Source organism: Bombyx mandarina, chromosome 18, assembly GCF_030267445.1.
Source record: "Bombyx mandarina strain Sakado chromosome 18, ASM3026744v2".
Lineage (NCBI taxonomy): Eukaryota > Metazoa > Arthropoda > Insecta > Lepidoptera > Bombycidae > Bombyx > Bombyx mandarina.
In genome coordinates this window covers 8,796,112-8,817,616 of record NC_143224.1, presented here as the reverse complement: position 1 = coordinate 8,817,616, position 21,505 = coordinate 8,796,112, and the positions used below count along the sequence as shown (strand labels likewise).

The window sequence follows — 21,505 nt, the reverse complement described above, 5'->3', positions numbered from 1 at the left end:
TGTTTCTGCTGTGAAGCAGTGATGCGTTTCGGTTTGAAGGGTGGTGCAGCCGTTGTAACTATACTTGAGACCTTAGAACTTATATCTCAAGGTGTGTGGCGTATTTGTTGTGGATGTCTATGGCTTCCAGTAACCACTTAACACCAGGTGGGCTGTGAGCTCGTCCACACTACTAGGCAATAAAAAAAAATGTAGTGGCTTGGTACTTATGCCGCTGGAAATACCAATCATACGGTAGTCACTTATCAAGTAGGCGATAACTCTGTCTACTATTGTTAGCCACAAAAAGAGGGACGGGTATCATGCCGGGAAGAATTAGGTAAGAAAATAAGATGACGATAGTAAGTGACATTAAATGTGATTACATATAGCCATTGTCTTTATATTAGGTACTCATTCAAAGGCCTAGTGATGGATGCATGATCAGTACCGGAAACAAACATATTTGGTATAGAAACTAAAGTATTAGTATATTTTGAAAATATACTGGGTCCTATCAAATCGAGACCATGCGATACAGTAGTACGACGACTAACCAATGATCCTTTATCATCATCATTCTCCTGCCCTTTTCAGTCATCTAGGGTCGGCGCAACATGTTTTATCATTCTATACTCCTCTATCATATACCATTTCTTCGCTCACTCCTTTATTACACATATACTCTATATCCTTCTTGATCCTCATTGATCCTTTAGCTCACGTAATGACCAATGATCCTTTAGTCATGTAAAAATATGTTTTCAAATAAGTTATACTCACATAGCGCCAACATAGAGTGCATCCCTTTTCGAGTCAACAAAGAAGGTCCTGTAGTACAAGGCGCCACAGGAAAATTCCCGTACATGATCTGTAAAGAAGGAAATTGCCTTTAGATCTATGGTTTTTGTACATTTAAATCTCAGTTCACTTGAAATTTGCTTAATCTTAATCGAGCTGTATCAAATATCACATATTTAAAGTTATATCACCGTATTTTTATAGCAATAACGAAAAATACATTTCTGTAATATTGATCACATATTATTATCTTCTTCCAAATCAGAACGCATGATCGATTTACAGAAGAATTGTGGTAGCCACCCGGACGAACAATAATATCTTGCTACCAGTAAATTCTGGTAGGCGATCTCAAATGTTGTCTCAAATGATATCATTTGCTCATTCTTTGTTAAAATATTTTAGTTTTCTTAAGCGATATTTTACGAAAAGGAAAAATACGCTGGGTCCGATAATTGGGCAGCCAGCCATTAATGCAATAAAAAAAAAAAAAACTTGCAAAGATGGATGATCCGCCTGGTCTTAAGTGGTTACCGAAGCCCATAGACATCTACAACGTAAATGCCGCCATCCACCTTGAGATATTAGTTCTAAGGTCTCAGTATAGTTTCAACGGCTGCTTTACCCTTCAAACCGAAACGCATCGCTGCTTCACGGCAGAAATAGGCAGGGTGGTGGTATCTACCTGTGCGGGCTCACAAGACGTCCTACCACCAGTAGTTACGCAAATTATAATTTTTGCGGATGAACACTAAAAAAAAGAAATACCTAGATTCCGAATTCGCAATCTTTACAAAAACACCATCAACATTCTTCAGAACACGACGTTCATAAAAGGCAAAGCTTAGTGAAGCGTCGAACTGCGACTGTTCACGTGGAATTCTTTTCATGCTGTTTAACTGTGAATATTTTTACAGTGAAGCAAACGTCAGTTGCGTCTATCAATTCATGGAATACATTTTCAAGATGTCTGGCTTCACTGTCTACATGTAGGCTTGATCCGCAGACAAAAATGAAAATGTGCCACACATCTCATATTATTCGAAGTTCGTACGTTTTAGTTGAATATTTTATTAAAACATGCGAACAAAAAAATGTTTGAGATCCACAAATGAAATACATTCATTTACTTTGGTTCCAATTCCAAGTAAGTCAAAGAAGACAACATTTAAAAAAGTTTCCAGGATTCAATAAAACTATGAATCTAACTCTCAATAAACTATAGTAAATAATCCAATAAAACTATGTACATATACAAAGACATAAATTTGACACCAAAATATCTCGACACATATCACTGTCGAATAAGAATAACTTTTAAAACGAATAGTGTCATCGCATCGGACGTTGTCTACGAATAGAATATATTTGAATTCGCAAGACCAAAATGGAGTTTGAATAGGTAAAACGACATCAGAGGCAGAGAATAGGCAGGTGCCGCGTTGTCGAATCAGGTATTGCTTGCAGACGACGTCGCCTCTGGGGCGTTTGCAACCTTGTAACGCGAAATTTCTGATATTCACTTCAATGTTGTTTAATAATAAAAGTTCTTTTACTCATGACTTGTGGAGTGACACACTTATCCTATTTTTTTTAAGCTATTGCATAGATTTTATCGCGTGCTTTGAGCGCGGCGACCGAATCAAGAAATTCCGTAACGAAAACAACCTAACACCTCTCCGCTTACCATGTAGCTTGCGTTCAACACATTCACACGTTGCGCTTGTGTATTGTTTGTGAATAAGCGCGCAGCGTGACGTCGCACTGCATACGCACCATGAAAAGTCTGCCCATCTCTTTCTCGCGCGGTCTAGCTTATGAGTGTGAAGGGGACAGTTAATGTTTTGCTTTAGTTAATGTGTATAAATATAGCGTGGTCTTATTTTATTATTGTTTTAATATTAAACTATTATTGTCTAATTATAATTGCATAAGTTGATAAAAAATGCTATGCAATAGCTTTACCGTGACAGTCCTCAAGTGCCACACGTGTTTTTTTGTATGTATGATTTCAATGTGGAATGTGTAGCTTAATATAATCGTGAGATGTCAAAAAAACATCAACAAATGCTATCTGATTTAAGTGACAATATATAAACAGTGTTAGATCTGCATTGCATGCTATCGTACACGTAGCATCATATATTAATCCATAACCCGAGAGATCCTTAGAATACAAATATTAGAAAAAATAAGCAAGACACATAACAGTAAAGATGGTATTAACAGCGACTGAACCCTGAATACACATTGAGGAATTACTTTAATAGGACAAGACACTGTGTGACGCGTGAACGTGCCATTCCGAGATGTATGTAATTTTCGAGAAATTTACTTATTAAAATTGAATGTGCTTTCCTATACTTATTTACTCTATTTTTTTTGTTTTTTTTTTAAATTAATATATTTTGTGTTAAACTGTAGCTATAAATATAAAAATGAATTGCTGTTCGTTAGTCTCGCTAAACTTCGAGAACGGCTGGACCGATTTGGCTAATTTAAGTCTTGAATTATTTGTGGTAGTCCAGCGAAGGTTTAAAACGTAGATAAATATGAAAATGCTCGGAATTAAATAAAAATAACAATTTTGTTTTTCCTTTGATGTGTCGGATGGATTCCTTGTTGTTTGTTTTAAGTTTATTTTATACAAAAGCTTTGGTATTTTATTTATCGATTGAGGCACTACGAAGTCTGCCGGGTCAGCTAGTAAGAAATAAGAAATTGCTTGAAGCAAAAATAGTTTCCTTGGATATTTTTCGGGTACTTTATAAGTGCATAATTTATGCACTCAACGCTCCTCACGTCAGAACCGCACATTCAGTACCGATGCATTTTTGATCTGTGTACAGCTTTAGCCGCTTAGAGTTACGAAATAGGGTAATTATTGCCTAAAATCGTCTTTCTATTTGCGTCAGTTTTAAGAATGGGATTGGGTTGTAAGTTTGCAAGTAAAAGCGGTGTTCTGAAATATTTCATTCGGTAAACTTGACCGGATATAAAAGCAACATGAAAAATATACCCGAAGTAAGTGGTCAAAAATATAATTGCCAGTAAAATTGCGACTGCTTGACGTAAGTAGTGAGCGAAACCATAATTAGTAAGGGCCGAGCCATATCAAGATCTAAATTAGCCAGCACGCGACTCGTTATAGTGGTAACACGACAAAATAACTGTATCTGATTGTAATATTCTCTTGTTCCTTGATTATACTTTATTTTATTGAACTCTAAATTTTCTGTCAATTTATTTATTCGTTTAAAATGTCAAGCCATTATTGTCTTCTGTTGCGTGAACTGAGTATCAGCAAGAATACTATGAAAACATTTCCAACTTTTCTACGTTGAAATTATGTTCATTTTCCGATTTGTTTTATTGCTGCGGCACGAGATTAGAGTTGACTAGTTTCTGTATTTTCGTTTGCTATTTTTTGTGGTGAGCTCGACTTTCCATTAATTGTTTTATCGCATGAGCTACGATGAACTAGGCTGGCTATAGGTGAGTGTAAAGGCCAGTCCCTCACAGCGGGAGTTTTCGGAGGAAACTTATTATTACATTAGGGTAGCGTTCGTTAAGGAGATGCTATCGGTAAAAATTTGGTCAAGGATAGTTTCTGTTTTGTGTTTGTGTAGGAAAGTAATGTTTTTCCCGTGTTGTTAACCGTTAACGTTTAGCACAGTACGATAGCTAAGACGTGATTTTAAAATCGATATTTCAGATATTAGAATACGCTGATTTTATTGCGCCATTAAACACAATTTTTCATCAGTAAATAAAATAAATCCGAACATTTAAAAAATAAAGTAAATCACGTGTGTGTTTTTCGTTAAATCGTGACAATACGTAATACGATAGAACTGGGAACGGTAAGCGAGTACACGGTCGTTTCGTTTGATGGATTACATAGCGATTACTGTGGCAGGAAATCCGCGTGTTTTTCATTTGGCAATTGTACCGATATCAAAACATCGTTATACACAGCGCCGATTAGATTAACGGCACACAATTGGCTTACATGAAAACTTTGCTTCATTACCGCTTTATGCTGTGCGTATTCCGTGGATTGTATTAATTCGGAACGCGGTCAGTGTTTGTTTCGTGACATTATCGCTCCTTGTCTTTACAGCGAGAATTAAATATTAAATATTTTATATGTAAATTTGTGATGTTTAAAAAAGTAATATAAATGCGTAAGTCACGCAAACTTTATAATCAAAGTATATAATACAATTTAGTTTTATGTCCAAATTATCATCGAGACTGTAAAATTATTGAGAATTATTGTACTTATTTATTACTGTTGATAGTTTGAGCAGCTGTACAGCTAGTTAAGGAATTTGACCGACAACCGAAGTCCGTAGATATCAGTGAATGCTGCCATCCACATACATGAGAGGATATCTTAATCGTATTATTTTGTTAAAACTGAAACGCATTACTGGTTTATAGCAGAAAATAAGCAGGGTGATAACACCTTTTCGTGCTTACAATGCGCCTCACTAAAAGTGCGTTCAAATACATACAAGGGCCTTGATATTTTTGGAAACACACATCCAAGACTAAAACAGTATACGGACATATGTTAAACAAAAACGCTGTTTTTTTTTTCGTAAATGCGCCACACACCTTGAGATATAAGTTCTAAGGTCTCAAGTATAGTTATAACGGCTGCCCCACCCTTCAAATCGAAACGCATTACTACTTCACGGCAGAAATAGGCAGGTAACCTACCCACGTGGACTCTCAAGAGGTTGTACCACCAGCATGTCAAACCACATGATACAATAGTCTGCTTAAAATGGTATTAAAGCTTTATCGTGATTATAACGAAACAACCGAAACAGTGAATTGGCATTGTTTCCAGTTCACTTCACTGCATCTTCAGCTACACTCAACTGCCGCAGTCGAGTAAATTAACTAGCTTATAATATTGCAGTCACGAAGTCTGTGTATACTACTTTACCGTTGGACTGAGTTAAGAGAGTTAATCGTGACACGTGTTTAGCTTCAGACAACGTACGTACTTACCAAGTTATCCGAGATTCGATTGTATGATTTGTTCCAATAACTCGCCTGTCGATCAGAGTTGATTATTTTAGATGTTATACTACATTTCAAACCTATTTTTTGGTGCTTTTTCATTTTGAAGAGGTAATTTTTGAAAGAAATTTCAATTTCGTTTAGACACTTTAAAATTGGTATCATGGTATATCTGCTATATATTTTTGGTAGCCTATGGAGATATTCCAGCTAATGACGGACAGGTCTACTGTAGTAAATACGGTATCTATACATGGATCCACAAAATATCCACTAGTAGTTTACGGACTAGAGATCGACACAAGCAACTCTTTTTCCCGGATTACAAGACGTTCACGAATTTTCACGAGAAATTGCTAACAATAGAACTAGCAAGAGCAGTGCTTCGCAGACCTATCTACCACCAGATCGAATTCGCGACCCACTGAGAAGTTTCGGCGAGAAATTCCGTGGGCTGTGTCTATGGGTTATTTCCACAGATCATAGTGTTTCTATGATATGTAGTTAATTCGCTCGCCGAACTCTTCCGCTCAAAACAGGTCATTTCGGATCCTCCCTATCCACTAACGGTGCTTTTAGGTACCTCAAGCACCGGTCATCGTTCTCTCGACGAATTGGACAAAGACGGTGACCGGTGCTTGAGGGGACTAAAAGCACAGAGTGTGAATACATTGTAAACTACTGCCCTACGATGGATGATGCTGTGAGACATTAAACATGATAGGATTATCTGAAATAAATAAATAAAATATTTCATGAGTGCTGTGCAGTTTCTTAATAATTAGTGGTAGGGCATGTTATTAGAGTAACTTCGACTTGCCGGCCTAATTCTTAAACGCAACAGTTAAGACTTACGGCTTGAAGAATAGGATGGCCGTTATATGTACTATAATACATACTACGATTTGGGCTTACCTCATGTAATCATGTTGTGATATATATGAGGCTTCGACTAACAATTTAACACCAGGTGAGTAGTGAGTTGATTCAGTCATCAAAGCAATAAAGAAAAAAAGTCGAAGAGCTTGCCATCTGTAACTTTTTTCTTTATTACTTGCGTGAGTTAATAATATATTGATAAGTATCGTTGATATAAATGACTAAGCTCGACTAACGTTGGTACCTATGATGAAATTTCATTTAACAGAGAGATTCCGAGAATTCAATTTCATAAAAGGCACCAGCAAACGATTTACTCGAAGCTTTTTAAAATCCTAAATACGTTATAAAAGTTAAAATGCACTTAAAATATTAATAACAGTTATAAAGGCAAGGCTAGATGGTTCGAGGGGGTCAATGACACTCAGTGCCGGCTAAAAGTGTGTCATAAATTTAATAATATCTCATATGTCCTTATGAGCCTTAATAAAGTATTAATGGAGAGATGCCATTTTAACATGACCTCTTCGTTTTACTTTTTTAATTATATACCTTTTTTTAATAAGTATACCTTATTTTACCTCACGTCATTGCTGCCACTTAATTTGAGACGTTCAAGTAATTGTAACAACAACTACATCATCTTACATGGCAGAAACAGCTGGTAGATTCCCTTGTAGGTTTCTCATCACAAACCCTACCACCGATAGGCTTTTGGGCTGACTTTATTGCCTTTGAAACCAACATACGGCCTTATGGTAAGTAGTTACTCTCGCTCGTAGACCTGCAAGGTACTGTCTGTCGCGGAGCTAGGATGGCGGTAGAAGAGGTAGAGCTATTCGTGAACCATAGCTTATGTCTCAAGGTGAATGGCAGCATTTACGTTTTACTGGTGGTAAGGGCGCACAGGTACTACCACCACTGCCCTGCCTATTTTTGCCGTGAAACAGTAAAGAGTTTCGTTTTGAATGATATGCAACCGTTGCACTATAAAACGGTGACTTAGGACTCATTTCTTATAAAGGGTGGCAGCATTTACGCTTTTGTTGTCTATGGGCTTCGGTCCCACTTAACACCAGTTGGACGTGAGCTCGTCTAGTTATCTAAGAAAAAAAGGTCTACTCAAACTTCGTTTGTTGAAGGAAGACGTGAAAAAGTGGAGCTCTGATGATGAGCGTTTAGTAGTCTCATATTAGTAGTAGTAGTACCACTACTGATAGTTAATATAGTGAAAAATCGAACATTTTGTGGACGGTATTTAGTTGTAATATTTAAAAATGATAATTCAACTCTATTCAACAGTTTAATGTCGCGTTTTTTTGGTATCATTTTATTATTTCCACTGATTCGAATACTGCTCAGTCTTGGTGGTCTTGGATGAATAGAAAACGCGAGATCGCATTAGTCCTGAACTGCAATGATCGAAGAAAATAATTTGAATCGACTCTTAGAACAGAAGAAGAGAGTTTAACAACTTTTTCTCATTTCAAATACGATAGTACGAAAAAAATGGACTACTAATTAAAAGTTTGGATAGAACAGGTCCTGTTTCAAAAATTAACGACCACAAAAAGTGAATCTTTTAGAAAATTAATGTTCAATCCATAATTTTAGAATTACACATAATAGTACCTCAGTTACTCAAGTTACTCCGCGACTGACAGATTACCCAAATTTCAACTCCCGGTGCTTATTAACCTCTCTTCGCTTGATTAACTTATCTTCACGCGTGTGGCAGACGCCATTTACGCAATCCTTACTAATGCCCTTGGGATTTACACTCCCTAAATAACATTATAAGTAATTCAAATGGTAATCGAAAATTCAAGGAATCAAATCCTTTGTTTCCCAAAAAAAAAAGTGCTGCTTGGATCGACTAACAATATGAAATATTGTGTTTAATAGTTTTTCCAACAAAAGACACTTTTGAAGATGTTTTGAATAGGAACTAGACTTAGAGTCGTTAGATTCATAAAAAACTCATACTGTCATTGTAATCCTTTTACCATTCGTCTTCCGAGACACGAAAAGGCTCTCTCGATGGCGCGGACTAATTCCGAATGCACCTTCAATCGTAAAAGCAGTCGTAAAGAAGCGGATCTCCCCTCGAACCGATGCACAAGAATCAGGGGGAAAAATAGTTGATTTCTTATTGGCTTCCGCCCAGGCTCAGATTGAAAATTCGCCATAAAGACATTGGGACACGCCTGGCAGGATTAAAGGGGGAAACTAATAAAGAAAACTTTTGCGACACCGTATTTTTACCAAACGCGTTCCTAAAACTCCTTAGCCTTTATTAGGTTCGCGATTGGAAAATCGCTTTGCGGTACTAAAATGCTTTTTCTTAAAACTACCATAAACTGAATGAAACTAGTTTGTTTTATAGGTCTGCAGACTTCATTAACTTTTTCAATCTCAGAAAATTTAATAAGCCTACTAAATTATTTTATTAAAATAAAAAAGGAGCTTTATCCTACACTAACGTATCAAATTTAAATGTATTTCATATTACCGTGCGCATCATACAATACGTGCACTTTAATAGACACGATGGCTAGAGAGCTATAAAATATATTTCACAGTAGAGAATGACAGAAATGTGAAAACCCGAGGCGACGTTGTGGATAAAAATAGTGACAGGACTGATGAGCTATTAAAGGCAGGCACTGAAATAGACACGTTCTAGAAAGATTACAAGGCTGTCGTATACTTTTGAAAAGGAGATATGACGTTGTGTATTTAATTTACGTAAATTATTTCATTGTGAAAACATGATGTATCTAAGCTTACGACACTACGACTTGCGTGTTCACACCTCGCGTTGTATTGATTGCTTGTAATCAATTTATTATAATTTAAATTTCTGATAACATATTTTAATATCACATAGAGTTAGCCACAAACGTTGATCAAGAAACATATTTAAAGATGAAATTTTATGTACGTACAGTCAGTTCCCACTATCTTGACTCATTATTAATCGAAATATTACGGTGTGTAGAATTTTCCTAGTTACATTACTCCTTACCTTCTTCGTGTAAACATTTGGTGTATCACATTCCCCCCCGCGAAAGCACGGTACGACTCGCAACTTTCGCCTTTGCCTTATTTCCCTCTAATGCCACATTTGTGTCTTAATAACGGATGGTATCGCGTTACGTTCCATTGTTTGATCCTCAATCTCTCGAGATTGCAGATTTCTACTGCTACCCTAATGGCCCATGCTCGGGAAATGGAATATTTGAAACACTACATCGAGGGCTTCAATTCCACTGCGCATTATTTAAAACAATCATTGAATTATAGGAGCTCTCGAGGTATTGGATTTTTAATACTGCACAACTCGGGATTGAATCGAAAAAGTAATATCGCATTATGAAGTCAAATGAGATATTTATTTTAACTGCACTCAACCTAGATTGCTTGTTTAAAGCAAACGTGAATGGAACGACTGAAAATTAAACGATTTTTTTAATTTATAGTGAGGAATACATACAATGAATAAAAAAATATATGAACAGAGTACGAGGAACCCAGGAATTTCGCAAGAATATGTATATTCCATTCCTCATCTTGGCAGTTCGTCGCAACGTCAGACCGCTTATTGACATCACCGGTGTTCTCTATAGACATTTCCGATATTACCGTTTGTTTGTCTTGCACCTGTCATATTGCCTATCTTCCCCGCAATTTGATACTAACCATTTTTTCTTATTGCTTCTTTCTGGAAAGATAGGAACATGGTTTACACAGACCACGATTGATTTTACTTTGTCATTTTCATTTACACTTATTATATTCGTATGTTATAATAAAATCGACCTCATAAAATCACTCCAACATAAATGATTGATCTCACTCTGCGAAACATCGTGCCACATGGCGTCGCATCGCGAGAGCATCGGTATCGCAGGATTCGACTGATGCATGTCCACGACCACTCTGTCAAGAGTGTACGAATAGGAAGATATTAAAATAATTTATAAACTTTATAAACTTTGGGCAGTATATTAACATTATAAATGAGAGAGAAGCTCTAGTTGTTATGTTTCCATGCTTGAACCATTTACTTTATCTTGACAATTGCTGTTAACAATTTGACACAGCTCGTTACTGGAATGTAGGCTATCTTTCATTCTACATTTACGAATTTCAACCCATGCGATATATAGTGTAGTTCATGCAGATGAAGCTGCACTGGGATCTATTATAGCTAATAAAATAAAAACATTTGGAACACGAAACTCACAACTAAAACGAAAAGATTTTGCGTCAAGCTGTTCTACTTCATAACGTTAAAGTCGTCATTCATCCATGATAAACAAAACCGAGGGTTACCCCAATGGTGAAGTTTTATCGGAAAATAAATATTTTAATGTGAGCCGACAGCCCATATGAAGGTTTCAGGTAAATCTCTGCACCTTTTCCAAGCGGTAGACACGGGCGCGTAAGAAATGTTCGGGTCCATACACCGCGCGGAATCCTATTGCAATTTATGCTCATTGAACTGGAAAAAGTATATGGGGAGGCTAAGGCCGGTGTCGATTCTTTTATTGCCACCCGAAATCAATAACAAGCGTGACGCGGCAACTGTTCTCGACAGCATTTCGTGTAATAAAACTCATATCGACATTAGTTTAACTAGCCACAGTCAAGGATTTAATGAGTAAAAATTGTAGGGCGTTCTAGAGTTAAATTCAATCGATGCCACTCTCTATATGAACAATAATTATTCTGAATACATTATCGAGGCATCAACCGAGTTCGACGCCGTGCAATAAGTCACCATCTCCTCTTGGGAGTATCCGCAATCAGCTGCCACTGCTGCAGGGGCGTAATTGAAAATTGAAATTTGTTTAGGACTGCTCCTGACTTCTAATTTAATTTCGGCGAGGTCGGTGCTGAATCGAGAAGCAATAACAATAAATAGAGGTGAATCGTTGTGGTCGATCCCTAAACGACAAGCGACGCTAGACATCACGTCCGAACACAAGGACGTTCACATTATCATGGATTAATTTCCTAAAGAGCATCGGCCCATCTCGGAAGAAAGCGACACATTATTTCTTGGATATTTTTCGCAGACTCATTCCTTCAATTGGCTATCTTAGTAGCCATTCCATGAAATCAATTGCTGTCCGTTTCCCTTCGTCCACGTTGTTTAATCGTCTTTACGATATGTGCCTTAGTAACTTTTTTCCTTTATTGGGCTGTAGCAAATGTAATGTAATTTTGTATAAATGTTTAGTATTGGATATGTAGTATATTTAATGTAATGTTGTAGTAAATGTTTTGTAGGTTTGTTTTAGTAGAAACTATGTTTTAACAAGCCAAACTGATATACAGGATTTTCAAAGTTTTATATATTTTCTATCTTCGTACATTTCTCTTACACTCTTTTGGAAATTGTATATAGATAAGCGCAACCCAAAATTTTTTTATTATGTAGGCACCGAACGAATTTCCGAGATTCTTTTGACCTTATTGAATTGGACAATTTTTTTGTTTTTTCTTTGACCTTTCTGGTTATAAGCATTCACCATTGCCTCAGAATTTACAGCAATAAAAAAGGTTTAAATAATCAAATACACCTTTTTTTTTTGGAATTAAAATAAAATCAAATATGTTTCACTCAAGTGGTGCTTATTAATTCCGGTCCTTATTACCAATCCGGAATGCAATGTCATCAATGCGAAGAATCGATATGAAACTCGAGACCTTTCCATATATGTATATTTGTACTTCACATAAACTTGATGTACAATTATGATGGCTCGAACAAAAGAATAGATCTCCATTAACGAGCACTGGTCAAAGATATATTCGTACTATTGCTATATGGAGCACAACTTAACGCCCGCGTACGAATAAAAGTAGAAATAAGTAGAACGGCTTATAGCACGCGATCCTACCAACAATGAACAAAAATTGAACATACCTAAATAATAAACTACTTAACGTAGAATAAATTTTACTGCACCGTCGTAATTCATAAATTTTAAGAGAACTGCCAATAATTTTTAATTAAAATGGCTATGAAATTACACATATATTTAACTGACTCGATCATAATTATTGCGTAGCCACTTCACTACGGATTTTTTTTTTGTGTGAAACCTTAGATTCGAATTCTTTTTTTTTTTCTTTTTTTTATTGCCTAGATGGATGGACGAGCTCACAGCTCACCTGGTGTTAAGTGGTTACTGGAGCCTATAGACATCTACAACGTAAATGAGGCACCCACCTTGAGATATAAGTTCTAAGATCTCAGTATAGTTACAACGGCTACCCTACCCTTCAGACCGAAACGCATTACTGCTTCACGGCAGAAATAGGCAAGGCGGTGGTACCTACCCGCGCGGACTCACAAGAGGTCCTACCACCAGTAAGAAACGATAAAACGATACATGATGTTTCTTGATATAAATTATGTAATCTTTAATATTCTTCCTTTCCCTTGGAACTCATACTTCTTCACGGCGGTTTCTCGGGAGCGTATAAGTTGGGATATAATGCATTCTAGACGTGGTGAAGCAATAAACTGCATACCCGCTACGAAATTTATGTTTCTCCACCAAAATTACTAGCGCTAGGTACTGTTAAACAACCATTCGGTCTTGCCAAGTTGATAAAGTGGCGAACTTATTTAAGCAAATCATAAATCTACATATTATATCATTGAACAACATGACATTGGTTGTCGTGACTGTTACATTATTCATAAATTAGTAAAGTTTATTTTAAAAACGATTATATAAAAAATATGTATATTTAAAATCTTTATTTAACAATTTATTTATCTATGTCAGAGAATATTTTGTACATAATTATCTTACGAAATTATCTTGGGTCATATTGTTCATGCGAATCAATGGGAATGGATATGTGAAAACACGGACACCCTATATTGGAAATATCGAAGAAATTTTGCCTATACAACAAACAGACACCATTATTAGCTAGGGGCTTCTTAGTTCCCTTGCCCCCTAGCTATCACTCACCTATTCGTATCAGTGGTTCAGGGGGGCTCGAGCCCCCACGCGACTAATCACAGAGGATGTGGTACAGACGCGCTATGCATATTTATTAACAACGAATTCTCACTGTTCGATACGAAACGAACGTGGATGTTTTTCATTTGCTCCGTTATTTATTTAGCTGAAGGTATACGTAGGAGAGGGCTTAATGTTTGATGAGTTCAGATTCACCTCCTTAATTTCTGCGCGTCTGTTCCAATCCAGCGGTAAGTTCGATCACGTCCCACGGTTGTTTTTCACTCGAGCTAAGTGAATTAAATTCTTATCGTCTGATTGACTTGAATCGTTTGGTCTATTCGTTTCGGTAAATAGTGCCTTATTTGAGAGAGTAGAATATGAATGCTTACTTGTAAGCTACGATACGGTAGATTCACGTGAACGTTTCCGTGATTAGTGCATTGAATGATTACTGGCGAAAACAAACAGCTTGCAAAGCAGTGATACGGGAAAACTGGCTGCATACGCATTAACCCTGCCCATTTCTGCCGTGAAGCAGCAATGCGTTTCGGTTTGAAGGGTGGGGCAGCCGTTGTAACTATACTTGAGACCTTAGAACTTATATCTCAAGGTGGGTGGCGCATTTACGTCGTAGATGTCTATGGGCTCCAGTAACCACTTAACACCAGGTTGGCTGTGATCTCGTCCAACCATCTAAGTAATAAAAAAAAATAAAAAAAATAACGCATGACCTATTATGCGATTTAAAAAATACGTTTGCAAGTGAATTATCTATTGTCGTACACAAATACATATGCTTTGAATAGCATTCGAAGTCAGAAGTGTAAATAAATATTTTCAGTTCTGTGTGCGAATTAAATTCCTGACGAATGCTAATGTTTAACCGGGGAATTCTTGTACGGTTTAATGGGGGAGGTCGCGTTAATTAAATGGGTTCGGGTTCATTTTCATAAAATTATTTGATCTTGGGCCAACGAGGCCAATTTAGCGGAATTCGTTGGGCAAAAACCAGACTTAAATTATAATTTTCCTCAAAGAAGATTTCGTTTTAGTTGTATTATTCTTTGAGCTTGTTTCAAAGCACGGATTTATCGCTGTGTGCTTTCACTATTCGCTCTAGCGTTTCAGTGAATTAAAGTGTGCCATAATGTTGCTCTGAAACTAATATAATGACATCACTTTTCTGAAATCGTCGTGGCCTAAATGATAAGATACCCGGTGCATTCATATTGAGCGATGCAACTGTGTCGGTGTTCGAATCCCACAATCAGCTAACACTTTTTCTAATGAAATATGTACTTAAGTAATGTTCACGAATAGCTTTCACGGTCAAGCAATAACACGAATAAAAATCAACCCGCAAATTTTTAATTTGCGTAATCAGTGGTGGTGCGTCTTGTGAGTCTACACGGGTAGGTACATCCTGCCTATTTTTCTGCCGTGAAGCAGTAATGCGTTTCGGTTTGAATGGTGGGGCAGCCGTTGTACAGTAAAAACTGAGACCTTAGAACTCATGTCTCAAGATAGGTGACGGTATTAACGTTGTTGGTGCCTACGGGTACCGGTAACCACTTAACACGAGGTGGGCCGTGAGTTCGTCCGCCCGCCTTAGTAATAAAACACATTTTGGGTTTTATTTGGCGGTTAAAAACATATAAAAGACAGCGGTAGGCAGCGGCTTGGCTCTGCCCCTGGCATTGCTGAAGTCCATGAGCGACGGTGTCAAGTCATAATATTTAAAGTTAATTATTTTGAAGCTACTTAGAAAAATAACAAATTTTATTTAATTTAAAAACTAGCGATAGTTCTATGTGTTGGAATACACAAATATTTAGCTTGAAAGATGCGTTGAACGCGTTACTACACGCCTTAACCAAATGTTGAAGATTTATAATATTGGACTGCACACGACAGCTTGCATAATTTAATTATTCACTCACACCCTTGATTAAAATTTTGCAATAACGCATTAGTAAGACGCCTTAGGGCGCAGGCCAAGGAAATTAAACGGTCCATAATAATTTTGCAACGCCATGCCAGTACCATGATTAAAATCTTACAATTAATTAGGAAAAGTTTGTTTCGGTAAGGGATCGGAGGTTGTCTATTATTAATGGCTGCTTGAGATAATCGAAAAACATTATTAAACTTATATCACAACTGCTTCATTATGAATAACGTAAAGTAATGGATTTATATACCCACACTTGACAGCAAACTATTTGGATATATAGTGACTATTTGATCTATAAGTATATATTAATACGTGAAGCAAAACATTTGTACCCCTTTTTACAAAAATTGCGCGGACGGAGGAGTATGAAATTTCCCACCCTTATAGAGAATATAGAGAAGGAGTGCAGATTGCTAATATTTTTTAAAAATTATGCATAATAATACATTAAATCAATAAAAAGAACATTACACACACTACCATGTATTTGACACACACACATATATACTCTGCGTTTATTGTAAAAATTTTGTTTTTGCTTAGAATCTGTGGTCGAATTGAGAATAGGTTAAAAAGGTATTATTTGTTTATGGTAAGCAGTGGCTTGGCTCTGCCCCTGGCATTGCTGACGTCCATGAGTGACGGTGACCACTTACCGTCAGGTGAGCCGTATGCTCGTCTGCCTACAAAGGTAATAAAAAAAATGTCTGTAGTGTAGTCTTGGCGAAATCTGTGGTTATAGAAGTATGTAGAAGTGTTTATATAGAATATATATAATATTTACTAACAATCACGCCACGTTAACTGGTCCCGTGATAAGTTCGTAAAGAACTTGTGTTACAGGTACCAGATAACGGAAATAAATGTAAGATTTTTATTATACACATACATATATTTAATATACATCCATAACCCTGGAAAAGACATTTATATTTATCATACAAATATCTTCCCTTGGCGGGATTCGAACCCGCGACCCCCTTGTGTAGTGACCATGTCACTTACCACTACACCAGACGGCCGTTTAGAAGTATATAGTCTTCGACACTAGAACCATATTAATGCTCAAACTTATAATTACAGTTAATTATAGTCGAACTTCGACTACTGCGGGGCCACTAGTAGTTTTAAATGTCTGCATCGAGGCTCAGAATCATAACACGACTTTCCATGCAAGGATATTGATCTGTGGTATCTAAAGTTTCTAATAATGGATTAACTGCAAGTGGCTGCTGAAGCCATAGATTGTTTATCTAAGGAAAAAGAGGATAAATCTATTTTACCCTATAATCGAACATTTACTATTGTTTACATAGGTTCAATTTTATCTTTACTAATCTATTTTTATTTAAAAAAACTTGCACATTTTTTGTTATTAATTTCATCTTTAATCTATGGTAACACGCACCAGACGGTTTTAACGGATGTATGGGTGTGTGTGTGTGTGTCTAACTTAAAAACATTTACACCGACGAAACAACTCAGACACGAGGGGCGGGTTCATTTACAACCAATTCTAATTCCGTAGAGCAACTGTTAAAATTGAAGGTATTTTAGCACTAACTCTAAAAGTTGGAATGAGCACATCGCAGACTTTCGTTTCGGTTCACCGTACCGTGGCTGAAATGGTTGGAGCCTTCATTCATTTGTGGAAAACTTCGCCGCCGATAATTACCGAAGTGTGAACGGGGTGCCAATTCTATGATCCACTGTGTAGTCTTGTCTAGGAGGGCTCAATTAAACAATTATCAATCCAACCGCGTATCGCCTTTAATCAATGATTCACTATAATTGATTTCTCTGTGAATTCACTGTGACGATTTATTTGAATGGAGCTCCAAATTTGCTGTGTGATTTATATTTAAAAAAAGTTAAAACTTAATATTCATATTCCCAAAACCGTATTTTATAGCTTATTGTCTATGATGAACACAAGCTTACGGTCTACGTTTTACTCTTAACTGCTATTGAAGCCTACACAAAACACATTGAAATAAATTTATAATTAACAGATATTTAAAATAGGAAATAACTGCCTAAACTATAAGTCGAAACACAGAACTATTTAAAACATATGAAGACGTTTAAAATAAACTGAAAGATAAACAATCGGAAAAGAGAATTGTCGCAGCTTTCCTTACAGAACCCGGAACGTTTTTTGTCTATCTGAATTATAAATACGTGCCCCGTCGCGTAACACTGTCACTCGTGTGATTTTGTGACAATCTGATTTCGTGTTTTCCCCGTTTTGGCCTTTGAATGTTTTATAAGATCCCTCCTGTGGGCTCTCTATTGCGTCTTATGGTGTTGTGGTCGCCAAATTTCCTTAGAGATAATAGGTTAGACTTAATGTAGCTGTCAACTGTTTTCAGAAGAAAAAAATGTATAAGCCCTATTTCCAAAATAAACAATAATAAATAAATAAATATTTACTAACAATCACGCCACGTTAACTGGTCCCGTGCTAAGTTCGTAAAGAATTTGTGTTACAGGTACCAGATAACGGAAATAAATGTAAGATTTTTTATTATACATATACATAAATATTTAATGTACATCCATAACCCTGGAAAATACATTTTATATTTATCTTACAAATATCTTCCCTTGGCGGGATTCGAACCCGCCACCCTCTTGTTTAGTGACCATGTCACTTATCACTACACCAGAAGGCCGTTGAACAATACAATATAAATAAGATGAATTAAAATTCATTAAAATGTTTTGATAGGCATTGTTCATAATTCATATTTAAGAAAATCTCACGCTGCATTTGGGTGCAAGTTTCCGTTCCAACGGGACTTTGATCACTCTGAAATCGAATACGTACGATTGGCCTATAACATTTCCCATGAGTCGCGGACATTTATTGGCGTGGAGCAAGCGCGGATAAAACAATAAAGAATGGTTAACGGCATTTTAATGTGAACAAGAACGGCGTTGGACAATAGCCGGCGATTGGGGTCCGACTGGACGTCGGTCAGTGTGAACTAACCACGGGACTCTGTAGTGATGACGTAATGTTTGTCGATAACATCGTCCATGAGTTGCTGATTGAATTATCAATTTTTAAAATATCACATTCGCCAATCGAAATTTTAAAGGTATAAGCTCTTCTATTGGGAATTATGTTGACTTTTATTTATTATTGTGTTTCCTTATTGAGATTTTATAACTAAACTTACATCTGTTAATTTTATTTTTGCTAAAAGCAACTCATAATTACTTTTAAATATCTTCAGTGTCTGAAAATGTATGTCAGTTTGGAATCTAATAATTTTATCGTATTTTAAAAAATAGGCAGAATATATTTTTGAAAGAAATTCTTTGGTATTTATTTATAGCTGAAATTACAAAAAATATCATACATACAAGTAATTATTATCGATAAAATCAATGACTCTGTCTCAGCACTATGTGACTGTAGGTAAGTAATAAACGTACCCGCATAAAGCTTTGAATTGCTGACCACGGCATCGAACCTATGCGCCCTTTGTCTGTGTCCGACCACAAATTGTTTAAGAAATAAAATATAATCTAATTTACCGCCTTACTACGTTTATAGGAAATGTTTTACGAGAGTCGCTGACTCGAGTGTATTGTTTGCTTTCTATACTTTGGGTTTTATTTGTTTCCCCTTGATATGAAAAAGGTTGTAAATTTCCATGGCACAAAACGTAATTTCGATAATTTTACGAGGAACACATACTTGAGGTAAGTCGTAGGTAATTTTATAGATCGTAAAACCTGATTGAGGACCGAATTTCGCTAATCGTTCGATTTTTATAACAAAACATTTTTATAACAATTTAACACCTATTTATATTGGTGCAAATAATTTCTGAGGCGCGTACAGTATATTAACAAATGAGACAATTTTTATGAGAATATGTTATTTATACCTTCATTGTGGAAGCCATTCATTTTTAAGAGTATTTTACTCAAAAAATTGGCCAGCGCGCTTTGAATATCAACATAGTTGCATCGATCGATACGAATACGCCGAACATCTTAACCTTTAGAGCACAACGGTTTTATTTTGACTTAAGGTCTCGTCTAGCTATATTCACTATTTTTTTATTTGCTCTAGATAATCTTGCGTTAAATAAATATGTAGCTTACTCCAAATAAAAATACTATTATATCAATAGTCCGAATATACCGATACTCGCATCCCCTGATTAATGTCCACTACGGTCGCATCGCAGTGCACCACTTACACGACAGTGAAATTAAGAACATATTCACTATAATGCAGTTACCGTGACTGTTGGAGTTAGGGTGCTCACACTCCAACTAACACAAAAATGGCCTAAAGCAAGCTGCAAAATGTCCCCGAAAATGCATTAGACGCATTAGAAACACTATTAGGGTCGTGGCCGATGACAATTAGGGTGGATCCACGATCTTAAGGGGAATTAACAGGGCATATCCAGTTTGCATTGGTTTAAGTATCATTGTATTGTGATTTTCATGAAAGATTTCTAATCCGAAAACGCGTTTAAATCTACATATCACGCGATAAACAATTAACAGATTTAATTTTAATACCTAATTTCCACGAATATGCTTTCGTGAAATTAAAAAAGGTATTTATTCTACGATAATACAGACATGTAAAACACAAGGAGTGTAAAAGCGATAAAAAAGATATCACCCTACAAACGACGCTAAGAAATGCCGAAAATTCCTCTAAGCGCGACACCGCCGAAGACTTTTACAATATGCATAACTTGTTGAGAGAGTAATCAAAAGGCGATATAAAGCGAAGAGGAAGACACGGCGAAAGGCTAAAAATGTAAACCCTCTCTTAGATTTCCTCAAGACACGACCCGCGACCCTCGGGCGAAACTTGCCGTAAGATGGGAAAAATTACTTGGGACCAAGAAACTTTTTTCGATTTGAATTATGATTCGTTATTTCATGGTTCGGTCTTAAAATAAATGTTAAATATTAGACTGGCTTTATTTTTAATCGCGATACGAATATTAATGAACAAAATGGGCATTTTCTAGTTTACTCAAACTTTGTCATTTGAAAATTAAATTTATCTCCGAGTTTTTAAAGATTTTTAAAGATGGATAAATTCATGTATTCGTAACACGAATTTTCAGGGATAATTTTAATAATTGTTCAATAGTCACGAACTTTCAGTATTACTTAACTCGAAAAGGGTTAAATAATTAGATTAGGCAAAAGGCTTTGACTTTCAGCTTCGACAAAACTTTGTTGATATAACTTTTGTGAACTTTCGAAGTCGATGAAATCTGCAATAATGATTCGGAACCAATGTTTAATTCAAATAAATTCAGAATTATTCATCGACAACGTTGTAATAATTCTATAGTAAAAACACAGCACTAGTGTGAAATAGCACAAAGAAAATTCTCCCTTAGGCACGAGTTCTCAGTCTCACGAAGAAAATATGTAAACTTTTAAATTGTATTTGCATTTCATACAAGCTAGGAAATATTGACTTCGTGCCAGTAGACCGCCACAAAGACTCGTGTTATATCCATAGGGGTAATTTCAGTAGGGCTGCTGAGGTACGTGGAAGTCGTGCTGGCGTCTAAAAATGAGATAAATTCTATATCTTGTTCGAAAATGTTAGCAAAATTCATTGTTTGTTCATGCATTGCACTTTCATGTATTCTTATTTTTTATTGCTTAGGTGGGTGGACGAGCTCACAGCCCACCTGGTGTTAAGTGGTTACTGGAGCCCATAGACATCTACGACGTACATGCGCCACCCACCTTGAGATATCAGTTCTAAGGTCTCGGTATAGTTACAACGGCTGCCCCGCCCTTCAAACCGAAACGCATTACTGCTTCACGGCAGAAATAGGCAGGGTGGCGGTAC

The 21,505-nt window shown here is 36.4% G+C and overlaps 1 protein-coding gene across 4 annotated transcripts in view; it reads right to left on the bottom strand.

The window, feature by feature from the left end:
- The window catches only part of Sema2a (Semaphorin 2a), a 397,753-nt gene that overhangs the window by 62,575 nt on the left and 313,673 nt on the right, over nt 1-21,505 (bottom strand). For all 4 annotated transcript variants that reach the window (XM_028179046.2, XM_028179048.2, XM_089734599.1 and 1 more), the window contains one exon: nt 763-850. In XM_028179046.2, the coding sequence (XP_028034847.1) occupies nt 763-850 (88 nt within the window). The remainder of the gene's footprint in view (nt 1-762; nt 851-21,505) is intronic.